General features: G+C 47.1%; 1 protein-coding gene across 1 annotated transcript; it reads left to right on the forward strand.

Annotated features, from left to right (window-relative positions):
- Positions 1–977: 977 nt before the first annotated feature.
- On the forward strand, positions 978–16,356 carry lmod2a (leiomodin 2 (cardiac) a; the record flags this gene model as incomplete). The annotated part of the gene is made up of 3 exons (XM_083916376.1): positions 978–1,384; positions 4,938–6,155; positions 15,799–16,356. The coding sequence occupies exons 1-3, from the start codon at positions 1,115–1,117 to the stop codon at positions 16,354–16,356; spliced, it is 2,046 nt and encodes a 681-aa protein (XP_083772502.1). The 5' UTR covers positions 978–1,114.
- Positions 16,357–16,360: the final 4 nt, after the last annotated feature.

Here is a 16,360-nt window from a genome sequence, read left to right on the forward strand (position 1 = left end):
GGCGCTACGGGAGAATATAACTTTAACTTCATTTTAAAGAAGAAAAAACGATTCGAACGGGGACCAGACTTCAACACAACACCTGTTCTGGAAGAACAAGGCCGGACGCCGCGGAAACACTGTCGGAGTCAGGTGGACAAAATATCCAGGTCTGTATTTAACGGGTTAAAAAGGGCCGAACGCAGCAGTTTGGTCCTCTGTTCTGTAACTGAACGTGTTTCCATTCTCCGTCTCACGCTGATCAGCAATGATCCAGGTCAAAGGTCAAATTAACATCAGCTCTAGGATGAGAGCGGTGTCATGTCACACACGGTCTTTTCGCTTCAGACACGTAACATGAGACGACTTCCAAGCAGCTTGTTAAACATTCATCAGTGACGGACGCATGTTGTTACTGAGCTCCGATGGTCGTCTTGGAAACCAAACAACAAACTAGAATCCCCTCCCATTTAACCAGTCACTGTTTTGTTTTGGTTCCATCAAACGTCTTGAAGAAAACTCAGGATTATAACTTATAATAGAGTCCGTCCGTCCCGACTTGTCGTTGTTGTGACCACCATCACCCGTCCTCAGGGCCAGCCGGGGCTCTACTGTACATAATCCCACCCTCCTCAGGGAGAACAAGTGTTTCCCTGACAACACCACAACCACGGCGTGTTCCTGTGCCCTGACACGTTACGTAAGAGCTTCATCTCCGGTGTCTCCCTACGGCGTTTTGTTCCCTTCGCTTCTTTCGAGGCACAAGTCGCTGATGAGCTCTCGGCACAGGCCACTCAGAGGGCTCACATTCCTGCGGTAAGCCTATCTCATTGACCCCCCTCCACCCAACACCCTAAAAAAAGACAGGACCATCAGCGGCACGGCGGACCTCCCCTTTCTTCCCCGCCAGCCTCCTCTGGAAGCTGGAACCAGTAGATGAGCGAAGACTCTCCGTTTCGCCTCCAGTCGCGCACGCCATCTCCGATCTGAAGGGAACCTGATGGAGGACGAGTCAACGAGGAGATTCAAGCAAGAAAACAACTTGTGATCTAATCGAGGACACGAGAAGATAAAAGCGCAAGAAGGAGAGTTAGAGGTTTAAGTGTTCGGAGAGTCCGAAGGCAAGAGCGGAACCATGAGTACCTTCGGGTACCGCAGGGAGCTGAAGAAGTACGAGGAGGTGGACGAAGACGAGCTGCTCGCCACTCTGTCCTCCGAGGAGCTCCAGGAGCTGGAGAGGGAGCTGGCCGACCTCGACGACAACGTCCCCATCGGCCTGAGGCAGAAAGACCAGACGGCCAAAACCCCGACGGGGAACTTCGACAGGGACGCTCTGCTGAAATACTGGGAGGACGAGAACAAGAAGCTGCTGAAGGACGAGAGCGTGAAGTCCGGCGGCGGACAGGTGAGACGCCCATTACTTCACGTTTTAACCACCAAAGGATCCTTTTTTACAATATCCATGTTTGTTTGTTACCTTCAGGGTTTGATTTTACAACTAAAACAACAACAAAAACAACCGACTTCCTGTTCATGGATGCTACAGACGTGAGGGGAGCTGGTTTGCACCTGCACCGCCTCACGGTTTCTTTCTTTAACGCTAAATGTCGAATGTGAGGGATCATCTGTTTATATAGTTCCCTGTCTCTGCAGGTTGATTTTAACTGTCTGGAAGGAAGGAAATCCATCTGAAAACTTCTATAACGTGTAAAAACACTGCAAAACAACTTTAAAAGCAAATAATAAGCTGTAATTATTGATGCACTTGGATTTTGCAGCTTTAAAGAAGGAGCTTATTTTAACTATTTGGCTTAATCCATAAAAAGACACCATCGTTTATAATTATATATTATATTTTGTATTAATAATCTGAATCTGCAACATAGTTATTAACTAAAAAGTCAGTAAAAAGTAGAATATCTGTCTCTGAAATGTACAAATATAAGTTTAAAGTCACAAATAATATAAAAACTCAAGTTAAACACAAAATATCAGAATTGTCCTTAAATGCAGACTTGATTAAATGTAATTGTGCGTCTGTAACAGAGATTTCCATGTTGTTTGAATCTATTTTTTCCACGTTAGTCTCAGCTCTCAGCTCAGGGGAGTTGGTTTCTTTCTTTAACGCTAAATGTCGAATGTTTGGGATCAACTGTTTGCAGAAAGTTGATTTTAACAGAACTAAACTGAAGCCAACGGATGTTTGGAAGCAAGGAAATCAGTCTGGAAACTTCTATAACGTGTAAAAACACTGCATTCAAAACTTTAAAAGCAAATAATAAGCTGTAATTATTGATGCACTTTGATTTTGCAGCTTTGAAGGTGGAGCTTAGTTTAACTAGGTGGCTAAATCCATAAAAAGACACCATCGTTTATAATAATATATTATATTTTGTATCAATAATCTGAATCTGCAACATAGTTATTAACTAAAAAGTGAGTAACAAGTACAATATCTGTCTCTGAAATGTACAAATGGAGGTTTAAAGTAACAGGAGTCTCCAGCGCGCGGTACTTATAAGACAGTAAACAGCAAAGTAATGCAGAGGTTGTGAGTTCGAGCCTCACCTGGAGCATCTCTTTAGGGGCGGCAGTAGCCACAAGTCCCTGTGTGGACCATGTATGGAGCGTGGACTGGTGGCTGGAGAGGTGCCAGTTCATCTCCTGGGCACTGCCGAGGTGCTGTTGAGCAAGGCACCGAACCCCCAACTGCTCGGGGCGCCGGTCACTGGCAGCCCCCTCGCTCTAACATCTCTCCTTAATTGCATGTATAGGTCCTGTCTCTGTGTGTCTCTGTGTGTGTGTGTGTGTGTGTGTGTGTGTGTGTGTGTGTGTGTGTGTGTGTGTGTGTGTGTGTGTGTGTGTGTGTGTGTGTGTGTGTGTGTGTGTGTGTGTGTGTGTGTGTGTGTGTGTGTGTGTGTGTGTGTGTGTGTGTGTGTGTGTGTAACATGATTAATAACAGAGTGAAAAAATTCAATTTCCCCGTGGCGGGACTAATAAAGTAATTCTTCTTCTTCTAAATAATATAAAAACTCAAGTAAAATACAAAATATCAGAATTGTCCTTAAATGCAGACTTGATTAAATGTAATTGTGCGTCTGTAACAGAGATTTCCATGTTGTTTAAATCTATTTCTCCGTGTTTGTCTCAGCTACAGTTATATACAGTTTATATTGTTATTATATTACAGCATTAACACAAACAGACACGTGCGGTATTTAAGTAATGAACTGATCTGATGACAGGATAAGACTCAGATCCAGTTTCAGTTTGAGATTTAAAAGAAACGCTGAAACTATTTTTCGCATGAAGATCATTTACCCGTCGGGGTTCGTCGTCCTTCTCTTAATCCGTCCAAACAGCCGTTTAAACCCGTCTGCGTCTGCGGAGGAAATAACTCAGACGCCGTCACGGTGTTGTCTTGCTCCATCCTTACTTTCTATTCCTCCCTCACGAGTCCTCAAATGTTCATCTGCTCATTTTCACTGATAGTCGCCACTGCCTCCGTCCTCAGGAGCTCGTCTTCTGCAGAGCTCAGGTTTTCGACCGATGTAGTGTCGCCTGACTCTAAGTCGACACTCGAGGAGCAACGAGCTTGAATTCAAACCAAAGCGCGTGTGAGTGCGCCCTTATAGAAAGGTTGGACCCTTCTCAAATATAAACTCAACACTTCAGTAAAGTTTGGGCCAGTGGAAGGTGAAAATCTTGACGTTTAGGGTTCAGACCCGAGCGTTGGCCTTCTGACTGATTACTGCACATTTGACAAACTGGAAACTTCCTCCTCAGTTTGCAGAATAACGGTCGTAAAACTCTGTAAAATCGAGCAAAGAGCGAAGAGCTAAACCTTAGCAAGGCTGCAGCAACCATGAAAATGTCCCGGAAGAGTCCTCAGATGTTCTTCTTTTTCACTGATAGTCGCCACAGCCTCCAGCCTCAGGAGCTCGTCTTCTGCAGAGCTCAGTTTTTGGACCGATGTAGTGTCGTCTGACTCTAAGTCGACACTCGAGGAGCAACGAGCTTGAATTCAAAACAAAGCGCGTCTCCAGGATAAGTTTGCACTGTTTGGTTTTATACTGTACATTGAGTACGTACGTTAGTTTACGTAACAAACGTCATGATTTTAAAGTGAAATTCAGGCGTAAAATCATCCCAGGGTGTTTTTCCACACTTGCACACATCAAAATAAACAATTGAGACTATTAACGGAGAAATCCAGGGGAGTCGCTAACAGCCGGACGTGGCTATTAGCTCGGGGCCGGTACGGTGAAGGCATTCAAAGGTCTTTTTTAACCACTAATGCTGCTGAAAATAACAGCAAACCTCTGCAGCAGCATGAAAAGAGTCCCTACACACAAAACAAAGCATAATTATGGAAATATATTTACGTTCTTCAACTTATATATATCTTAAGACAGGAAGTTAACTACAAAAGCAATGCACTTTAATTTGTGTGTATTGCGTCCAGAGCAAAAAAGGAAATCAGGCGATGTACGAATCTGTTCCCTTTATATTTCGTAAGATATCGAACCTGTGGCTCTTACATCATGGACGTCCGACACTAGATAACTGGAGTACACATTCAATACCAGGAATAAAGTCTTTCTGATCCACATCACTGTGATTAAGTGTGAATTCGATGATACTTGTGCATTTAAACTGAAATAAATCAAGAGTGGGTTTGAAATGAAGCCTTTTGCCTTCAGACCAAAGTTTCCAAAGATGTTTCCTCCTAATTTTAGCTGCACGTTTATTCTGTTCCAGTACAAACTCACTGGTATAATGATGTGGAAAGTGTCACCCAGTTAACGTGTTGGTTGAAAACGATCTAAAAATACAGACTGCGGGAGAAATGCCAGCTTTAATGAGTGTCTGCCAGCGTTGGAGAGGGTTCTTAATTAAAAGTCAGAGGCTGGAGAATGTCAGGGTTCGACCTAATTTTCTGTCCTCTTATCGTGCAGGAGGGAAGCTCAGATAAGAGCGGAGGGGGACGAGCGGCAGCGACCACCAGCAACTCTTGCAAGAGTGTGGACAGCGACAGGAAGAAGGTTTCACCGAAGGGGAAGAATGCGCAAAGCGACAAAAACGAGGCGGAGGCGGAAAAGAAAGACGAGTGTAAGAAGAAGGCTCCGATCAGGAGTAAGTGTCCTCAGAAGAACGTTCTGCCAAAAGGCTCGAGGAGTGAATCGAGGAGGACCGAAACCGCGGACGTAAACCTGAACGCCACCCCGGAGAGTGAAAGCGGGAACCCGATCGTCGTGGATCAAACTCTGGAGCAGATCCTGTGCGACGACCCCACCGTGAGCGAAGTCAACCTCAACAACATCGAAGACATTTCCCAGGAAACCTTGCTGCGTTTCGCCGAGGCCCTGTGCGCGAACACTCACGTCCACGTTTTCAGCCTCGCCAACACCCACGCTGACGACCGCGTCGCCCATGCCGTCTCCAAGTTGCTCCGCGAGAACCGCTTCATCAGAAACCTGAACATCGAGTCCAACTTTGTGTCTGGTCAGGGGATCCTGGCGCTTCTGGCGGCGCTGCAGCACAACAGGACGCTGGTGGAGCTTCGCTTCCACAACCAGAGGCACATGTGCGGGGGGAAGGTGGAGATGGAGATGGTCCAGCTGCTGAGGGAGAACACCACTCTGCTCAAGCTCGGCTACCAGTTTGACCTCCCGGGCCCGAGGATGACGGCAACGAGCATCCTGACGCGCAACCAGGACCAACAGCGACAGAGGAGGCTGCAACAGAAGAAGGAGCAGAGTCCTCCAGAGGTGTCTGGACAAGGTCCTGGTTCAACCGCGGAAAACAGACCACCGAAGAAGCCGTCGCAATCCTCTAAGAGTGTTGAGAATCAGAACAGACATCCTCCTCCTCCGCCTTTGGACCCGCCGACGAGGAAGATCTCCGAAATGGTCAAACAGCACGAAGGCTCAAACAGCACCAAGTCTCAGAGCAACCAGAGGAAGCCAAAGTCAAAGAAGCTCAAGAACGGCGCCAACGAAAAGGAGAGCGCCGATATTCTCAAAGACCTGAAGAACGCCTTGAAGCCGTCGCTGCAGAAGAGACGAGACGAGCCGTCGCGCCCGATGCAGCCGCAGAGGTCGAGCCGCGACGACCTGATGGCGGCGATCCGCGGGAGCAGCATCGGGGCCTTAAAAAGGGTAAGACTTCCTCCTGTGACTCATCTCTCTCTGAAGGAATTTTGTTTCTTTGCTCGAGTGAAAGCAACAAACATCATTTAGCCTCCAAAAGCCATTAGACCCCCTCAGTGCGAACGCCCGCTGTCGCCAGATGACAGCCTCTGTCATTCCTCGACTCTGTCAGGTTATAAATAGTTTGACGACGTCGCCGCTGTTTGATAAGAGCGATGGCTGCTGGGAAGAGCAGATGAGTGTTGTGAGGATTTCCACACACAGTGTTGTTGCTTCAGAGTACGTTACAGGAGAGTTACAGATGAATGAGGTTAGACGCGTATAATGATGCTGCAGAGGTTTGTTTCAACAAACAACAGAATTTAAAAGCATACGACTGTGAAAACAAAGCATCCCTCCGAAAACCAACCACATCGAGTATTTTGAACTTAACCGTCTTTGAATGGGAACAAATTCAATCATCCAAACAACCTTTACTATAATCTTCTTTCACATGAAGAAGATTCTTTAAAAAAGCCTTCATCCATCACCGAATCGATGCGACACAGCAGGTAAACCGTCGGCCGTCATCTTATTTGACGATTTCAATCAAAACGGTGAATTTCGGCTGATGAATCGGTGCATGCTTTAGGGTCCTTGTCCCCCCCTCCAGGCCCGTTTGTACTCACACTACCTGGGCCTCGGAGAATGCTTCTTGCTGCCTATACGCCATCACGCCGTAACACGTCACACGCATTGATGACGTCCTGGCGATGTGTGGCTTTGTTTCCAGATCTTTCCGTAGACCTCTGAGTTTTTGTGCGTCTTGTCGACTGTTTTTGAATCTTTTCATCGACCAAATCTGCAGTAAACACTCCACCTCCGCATCACACCAACGTGAACCTTTCACCGCCATTGTTTGAAATGTCCGCGCATGGTCCCTCCTTCTTTTTTCTATGTCCGAACAGGCGCACAGGAAATGACCTCAGAACCGCCGTAGGCCTCGTGCTCATACACGTGCGCACGCTCGTGCTCGTACACGTACTCACGCTCGTGCTCGTACATGTGCAAACGTGCTTTACAAAAGCCCACCTCTCCCAAACGGGCCGTGGATGGCAAGCGCACTCACACTGGTCAAAGGAACTAGACTTTACCCGTTCGGGTGGACAGTGTGAGTGCACCCTAAGGGTTCCTGAAAGTGTCCGTATGTGATGTGTTGGCGACGAAAACCGGACGTTAAACGACATGCGAAAAGCTCTAAAATGCGTCAACGTGACTACAACAAAAACACGCTCGATCTGAAAACAGTGTGCACGGGTTGAATGACATGCGGTAAAACGGTGTACAGCAGGCTTTAAAAGGTACATTTTTGTGGTATTAAAGGGCAAGTCTGAAGTTTTGGCATTTATAATTCCAACGTCACAAACAGCCCAGTAATAACGCATTTCCATGGAATCATAAACGCCAAAACTTTCCTCCTTGAACTGAACTCCAGTGCATTCTATAATCGACTTGTACGGACGACCCAACTCTGGGTTCTCTAACTACGTTGTTGCTGCTTTGTTGTGTGTGTAGGGACTCTTCTCATGCTGCTGCAGAGGTTTGCTGTTATTTTGATCATATTAGTGGTTAAAAAAAGACGTTTTGGATGCGTTCAGCGCCGCGAGCTAATCACTGTTAGCACTTTGGGGCTGTTAGCGTCTCTCCAGCATTCTCCAAACACAGCTGATCAACGAAAAAAAAGTGTCTCCATGGTTTATTAGATGGATTTTAATGCCGAAAAAGACAGTGACAGTGTGTTTGCATTCACAACAGTGCGTCCAACACACCAACACTGTTTTAAATAAAGATTTTTCTACGTTTTGTCGACCTGAACGCACCCCGGGTCTCCTCAGGACGGTCCACGTTGCTCGTTGGCCGACAGATCAGAAATATCTCTAACTCTGTGTGTGTGTGTGTGTGTGTGTGTGTGTGTGTGTGTGTGTGTGTGTGTGTGTGTGTGTGTGTGTGTGTGTGTGTGTGTGTGTGTGTGGTTTCAGGTGGACCCGTCACAGGCCTGAACTCGCCGACTCGTCACACCGCCACTCTTCTCACTTTGTACTGAAGTATTTCATGTTTGCTTCACTCTGAAATGTCACTTTTTAAACGTGTCACGCGGCGACGCAGCAGCAGCAGATTTCTGCACGTTTGAGACTTTATTGTTTATGTATTTAGTTTTTTGTTACTGTGTGAAACCGACTGTGAACGCTGATGTGGAGAGAAATAAAGTTCATGCTCGGACTCGGTTTGTCAAAACTAAACTCATGAAAGGTTTTCTAGCGGCTCCTCGTTTACGGGATTCTTCAGAGAAATGTTCTTTAAGGTGTTTCAAAGAGTTACACACTTTTATAAAACGCACACTTCTGATGTTACTGTGGCTTTGAAACCACGCTGGTTTGTTTTATGGTCTGGTTTGTTTTTGTTTGCGCCCGGTTCCTTCAAAACTCATGGTTACTAGCTTCCACCACAGGACGGGTCACGATGTCTGGTTCTTTGTGGTTCATCTAAACCGATGGTCGTGTTTTTATCTACTTTGTTTTGTCAAAAAAAAAGTTTGCTTTCTCGCCGGATTGTTTTGATTAAATCGTCATGGTTACACTTCGTCTCTGGTGCAGTCGACACCGTCCGCTCTGTTTCCATCTATTCATGACAAAAACATTGAAAGGTCGGTTTGAGAAGCTGCACCTTGACTGATTTAGATGAGAAAGACCTGCGAGTGGAAGGCTTTTTACTGCTTTCAAATGCAACTTGAGGTTTAATTCCTATCTCATCTTCAACGGCTATTCTGGTGTCGGGTCTCGGGGGCAGCAGCTCCAGCAGGGGACCCCAAACTTCCCTTTCCCGGGCCACATTAACCAGCTCTAACTGGGGGATCCTGAGGCGTTCCCAGGCCAGTGTGGAGATCTAATCTCTCCACCTGGTCCTGGGTCTTCCCCGAGGCCTCCTCCCAGCTGGACGTGCCTGGAACACCTCCCTAGGGAGGCGCCCAGGGTTCATCCTCACCAGATGATCCTGAACCACCTCAACTGGCTCCTTTCAACACAAAGGAGCAGCGGCTCGACTCCGAGTTCCTCACGGATGCTGAACTTCTCCCCCTAAACCACAAACGTGGACGGACATCTGTCCGGACACAATCATCTTAAAAATAAGAGCATTGCTAAGGACTCGTTAGCCCTAGCTGTAAGCTTCATCAAAGAGGAAAGTTTAAAGTTTACTCTTAAATATGGGAACAGTGTCTGACTCCAGAATAACACTTGGGAGTCGGTTCCACAGGAGAGGAGCTCGGTAGCTGAAGGCTCTGCCTCCATTTCTACTTTTGGAGACTCTAGGAACGACGAGTAGCCCTGCACTCTCAGAGCGCAGCGATCTAGTCAAGATTCAAGATTCAAGAAGCGGCAGACTCACGGCGAGCAGCTCAATGTCCGGGCTGAACACACGCTCCTTTACAGTCACGTGTCCAGGATGACACCACTTGTTGTTAATAAGAATAGCAAGTTCCCCACCTTTCCTCTTGCCACTCTCACGGTGACTCCTGTCCGCCCGAACAGTCTGAAAGCCGTCCACAGTTACGTTAGAGTCCGGGATGTCCTCGTGGAGCCACGTCTCCGTGAAACACAGCACACTGCTCACACAATACATCCACTGAGTCTTCACCAGGCCCGCCAGCTCGTCCATCTTGTTAGCCAGCGACCTCACGTTCCCCATGGTGATGGAAGGGAGAGATGGTTTAGTCGGGTGATACGGTACTATGAGCTCTTTAAGACACGACGGAGCCTGACCAATAAGAGCTTAGCAGGTAAGGAGAAGGATTTTACAGGGAGCCAGAGCAAAGAAGCTAAAACAGGAGAAATACGTTCTCTTTGGTTTGTTTAAGTCAGAACACGAGCTGCAGCATTTTGCACGTTTTACTTGAGTCTCTGAGCTCGACTCTCCGCTTTCAGAATAGCAGATATATGTTTTTGTCATCAGACAGGAAACGAGGTTAGACGACAGATATCAACCCGACATCAGCGGGCTGTTAAAACACAACAACACCTCCTAACGACATCATCACAGTTCATACGACAGCTTCACATGTTGGTGACCTGAGAGGAGGAGGAGCAGCTGCGTGTCCTGCACTAAGGACGGAGGGATTAACTCCACTACGAACCGCAGCAGCTGCAGCTTACACACACACACACACACACACACACATGCACACAGACACACGCACGCACACGCACACGCACACAGACACACAGAGACACACACACACACAGGCACATGCACACACACGCACGCACACGATCCATTTTGGTTAATGTAGTTCAGAAAAATACTTTTAAAACTTATGAGCCGATCGTTCACCTGACTTGTACATTTAAATCAATGTTAAAATAATCTCTAGAAATTACAAATGAATGCAGAATCTGTGGGCAACGGGACAAGACTGAGAAAAATAACAGAGCAGGGAACATGGGTGCGCTCCCTTACATGAGTCATCCGATGATATTGTTAAGAAATAGCCATTTGAAATAGTTTGATTGAATTGTTAAACAGTAAACCATTGACTTAATACCAAACTAAAAGTCTTTAACTCTGGCCACTCACTTTATAAGCCATCGTATTATGACTGACTAATCATAACCGAGGGGGACTCCAAATAAGGATGGAGCTTCAACCCATGATGCCTCGACCAGGGAGAAGAGCTCCTCGACCAAACGTGGTCAAAGGTGGTGCAGTGATGGTTGGAATTATCACAGTCCTTCTCATCCTGTACCACTATGGCAGTCACCCATGGGCCCTAACCCATACCAGGGTCCACTATGGGTCAACGAAGACAGCCCAGCAGGCTTGCTGGATGGTCCACCCAAGAAGTGTCTTCATGGTATGGGACAACACATCGGGAAATATAACAGAGTTCTGAAAGACCGCTCTTAACGGGACTAGAGCTTTGATAAGGAACCAGACCCATGGTCAAATCAGTACTGCTATACGGATCAGAAGCCTGGAGGAGCACGACCAACACCACCAATAAACCACAGACTTTGATCAACAGCTGCCTGAGACGTGTCCTCAGCATCTTCTCGCCAAACCGTAGAAATAACACCGACCTGTGGGAACGCGCCAACCAGGAACCAACAGAGGCACAGCTACTGAGGAGGAAATGGAGCTGGAGCGGTCACACATTAAGAAAAGGTACAAAGTCCATAACCAGACAGGCGCTAACAGGGAACCCACGAGGTAAACGGAGCAGAGGAAGACCCCAAAAACACCTGAAGACGAAGTTAAAGAAAGAGGACTGACGTGGAAACAGCTGGAAAGAACCAAGACAGGCGAGTGTGGGAAAGATTCATCAATGGCCTTTGTTCCCAAAGGAATGGAAAGGCCTAAGTAAGTACCGTATTCTCCGCACTATAAGTTGCACCTAAAAACCTTCAAATGTGTCAAGTGCTCCTTTTAATCCGGTGCTCCTTATATATGGACCAATATTGAGCCACAACAGGTCTCCAACTACGGTGAGCAGCTGCCGACTCTATTTTCCCCCGTAGAAGAAGTAACGCGCGGTGCATGTTGAGATATACGACTGCGTGAAGCGTGACGTTTCATTTCCATGTGTGTGTTTGTGTAAAGAGCCCAAAATGGCTCCTGTTAAGAGACACGCTTACGACGCAGAGTTTACACTCAAGGCCATTAGTCACGCAGCAGAACACGGGAATAGAGCAGCAGCCAGAGAGTTGAACATGAACCAATCAATGGTGCCGAAGTGGAGGAAGCAACAAGACGACCTCCCTGTGTTGACGTTCCCTTTAGCGCAGCTCCATCTAATGGATGCAGAACGTAACCCCAGCCTCGACTGTAGCGTTATGGTGCAGGAAAATACGGTAGTCTGATCTACTTTGTTTTCTTTCTGTGTGTTTATGAATTAAGAAATAACATCTTTCATCAACGGGTGAAACGTTTTTAAAAAACCCAAACAATATGCTGACGATGCAGATCATTTCGGCCACAAGAGGTCGAAGTGCTTGCCTGATATCAGACGTTGTGTGTGGCCTTCACTCTGAACCGATTTCCATGCCGGAGGGGGAAAAGATGTTCCCTGACCAATCACCAGGGACTTTCCATCAGAGCCGGCTAACTTCTGGTTTAGTGCTATGCTAACTTGAGCAGAGGTGAAATAATTCGATCATGCAACTGTTCTATACTTCGCGTAATGTTATCTGACAGAACAGATCGGATTCTGATAGTGAAAGGAGGATTTTGTGGAGGCTATGTAGGTTTATCAGCCTTACAACATCAGGGAATGGTGCCTCCTGTGGACAAAATGAGTATTACAACAAACAGTTTACACGAAAGTGATCCTGACAAAATAAAATCCCCGAACAAAACTCCTTCAAACCCCAGCCTCGACTGTAGCGTCTGTTCTATGCGCCTTATAATGTGGTGCGCCTTATAGTGCGGAAAATACGGTAAGTAAGTAAGTAAACCATTGATAGTTTCTGATATTACCATTAGAAATATTGTGATATATTTTATTTATCACATATTATTTCCTGTTGAAAAAGGAGTTTGCACCAACCGTCTGAATGTTATCGTCATTATAACACCGGGCTGGTAAATCCGTATTATTATGAACAGTTATTACTTATGTTTAGATTCTGGGATCGAGGATTAATAGTATTTATATCCAGTTGTTTTCTTACGTAGTCACAGAACGGTGTCGTATAAACGTGTGTGTGTAGACTCCACATGTGACCGCACACTGTACATAAAGATGACACAGTCGGTGTGAACTGATCTGAAACCAGCTGGCAGAGAAACGACTTTCTTGTTTCTAATCTAGTCCGCACGCACGCGCACACACACACACACTAAAGTAAACACGGAGGGAGGGTGTGACTGTGACCTCCCTCATTAGAACATTTCACATCTTTGATCAAATGCCACAGAAATGTTGGACTCAAGTTTAATTGGAGGGAAATGAAGTGCTGAGAGACGCAGCAGCGAGTGTGTGTGTGTGTGTGTGTGTGTGAGAGGAGAAGGTCCTGCTGTCCACTCACTCGTCCTTCACCCACTCTGTCGCTCATTACAACAGTTGAGTGTGTGTAAAGTCTATGGACGTCTTTCACTCACACATTTTGACACGTCCTGTTATACGTCTATAATAAGACATTCACTCACTCATCTTCATTCATCTTCAGTCTCTTGTTCCTGTCGGGGTCGCAGAGGGGGGCTGGAGCCGATCCCAGCTGACATCGGGCGTGAGGCGGGGTCCACCCTGGACAGGACGCCAGTCTATCCCAGGACACATAGAGACGAACAGAGACAGACAACCATTCACACCTACGGGTGATTTAGAGTCATCAATGAACCGAACACCTGCACGTCTTTGGACTGTGGGAGGAAACCGGAGAACCCGGAGAAAACCCACGCAGACACGGGGACAACATGCAAACTCCACACAGAAGGGCCCCAGCCGGGATTCAAACCAGGAACCCTCTCGCTGTGAGACGCCAAGAGACATGATCATCAGAGCAATTAAAGTGGTTTTAATAGGACATTACAGCATTACGTCATTCTATTATATCAGTCTTTCAGTTCATCCCCCTGTTTAAAGGTCCAGTTCAAAGCTTAACAACGCATCAGTACGGATTTCAGCTGATATCAAGACCAACACATTGATATATCACACTTGATGACTTTGATGCGTTATTAGTGAGAAAAATGCAATTTTACTTATAAAAATCTATCCCGCAGTGCATCATGGGAGTTTGCGGTGAGTCTTTTTCCGCCGTATCTCGGGAACAGAAGGTCGGACGCACTCGGGGGCGGCACCATTGGAAAGCCCGCACATGAAAACATATAAAAAAAAACAACTTCCATCTCTCTACGAGCTTCTGTTCCCGAGATAAGACTCACCGCAAACTCCCATGATGCATTGCGGGATAGATTTTTATCAGTAAAATTGCATTTTTCTCACTAATAACGCATCATAGTCGACACTGTGATCGCAAATATGAGAAGGAAAAGTTACATTTACTAGAAATTACTCTGCACGTTAACTTCATCTCATCTTCAACCTCTTATCCGGGGTCGGGTCGCGGGGGCAGCAGCTTTAGCAGGGGACCCCAAACTTCCCTTTCCCGGGCCACATTAACCAGCTCTAACTGGGGGATCCTGAGGCGTTCCCAGGCCAGTGTGGAGATCTAATCTCTCCACCTGGTCCTGGGTCTTCCCCGAGGCCTCCTCCCAGCTGGACGTGCCTGGAACACCTCCCTAGGGAGGCGCCCAGGGTTCATCCTTACCAGATGACCAGATCACGGATGCTGAACTTCTCCCCCTGACGTTAACTTTGAAATACTAATTAAATTTGACTCTCAGTGACTTTAAATCGTTTAAATTGAATTTGTAAATATATAATTTAATGTTCTCTCTCTATTCAGTGACTATTACATGAACAAAATGTCTAAATATTAAACATTTGAATCAGGATGTTGCAGCTCCCACTGAATTTTAACTTGACTTTGTATAAAAAAACTTAAATTTAATACATTTGAACATATTAAAGAAAGTGTTCGACCGACTTCAGCTGCAGGAGAATCTGGGGTTTCGAACAGTCGTGACGCTTCGAGCTCCAGAACCGCTGCGACAAACTGACGACACACACGTCTCTCTGTAAATATTAACATTTATTTAAGTATACAATTTAGTGTTCTCACCCCCCCCCACCCCTTTTCACAGGTTCTCCGTCAGTGTCTCGGCTTCTCGGCGCAGCATTGATCCTCGCTGGAGGACGCTAAAAACCGGAACACGAACAGTTTAAAATGAGCGTCGGAGGTTTTCTCTTTCTTCAGGTTACAGACGGACGATCGCGGGCGCCGGCGAGCCCGCGGGCGGCCTGTAAACGCCACTTTTGGTTTATTATTATTTGCTTTTTTTTAAAGTTATTCTCCGTCGCGAGGCATTTACAGTCGCGTTGCATAAAATGAGAAGTTTGTTGAAACTGAAGGACGGAAGAGGATGAATGATTTTTGATTCTTCTTGTGCGCGACGTGACGCACTTTTGAAAGACCCACCGGAGCGCTGCGGACGCTTCCTCCCGCGGGAAAGAACGGAATGACGTGACAAAACGAAAACGACCGACCGAACGTTAAGAACAAAACTTCCATTGTTTCACAAAATGCCACAGAGTGTGTGTGTGTGTGTGTGTGTGTAACCTCGTCAGTCGTGTCTGTAGTCCCGTTTTAAAAGGTCACATTATTGTAAAACCTTCAGCTTCTAAAATTGTCCGTTGTCACGGTAACAAAATAAAAAAATGACTCGACAAACGCACACCTGAAAAAAACAAAAACACACAAAAACAAAACTGACCTATCGTAGAAAGTGTGTGCAAATAAACGGCTTTAATAAAGTTGAAACCCCACGCGAGGCGACCGAGACGCCACATTTTGGTCAAAGGACTCATGAAAAAATAACACGACTACGCTACGATTTATTAAGAAACTCGGGAGGTACGAAGGAAAAAACGAGCACGGTAAGAAAATAGTGTTCTGTCGCATCCGAACCCACCGCCGTCAAACGCAAAGAGGATCCTGCCTGTTTGGTCGCACGTGCGTTCTCCCTTTACAGTGTCTGTGATGAGGCGCCAAAACAAAACGTTTCCCAACAGGAGCCTGCGGAGGATGCAGAGCACGCAGAGTACGCGGAGCCTGCAGAGCACGCGGAGCACGCAGAGCACGCAGAGCACGCAGAGCCTGCAGAGCCTGCAGAGCACGCAGAGAACGCAGAGCATGCAGAGTACGCGGAGCCTGCAGAGCATGCGGAGTACGCGGAGCCTGCAGAGCATGCGGAGTACGCGGAGCACACAGAGCACGCGGAGCCTGCGGAGCACGCAGAGTACACGGAGCCTGCGGAGCCCGCAGAGCACGCAGAGCCCGCAGAGCCTGCAGAGCACGCGGAGCACGCAGAGCACGCAGAGCACACGGAGCCTGCAGAGCCCGCAGAGTACGCAGAGTACGCAGAGCCTGCAGAGTACGCAGAGCCTGCAGAGCATGCGGTACACGCGGAGCACGCAGAGCATGCGGTACACGCGGAGCACGCAGAGCATGCGGACCCCGCAGAGCCTGCGGAGCACGCAGAGCACATGGAGCCTGCAGAGCACCCGGAGCTCCTGTTCTCTACGGTTGATTGTTGGGATGAAATGCAGCCGTGTGATGGCGGCGTTTAAGTGC

The sequence above is a fragment of the Echiichthys vipera genome (assembly GCF_963691815.1).
Source record: "Echiichthys vipera genome assembly, chromosome: 7".
NCBI classification, from domain to species: domain Eukaryota; kingdom Metazoa; phylum Chordata; class Actinopteri; order Perciformes; family Trachinidae; genus Echiichthys; species Echiichthys vipera.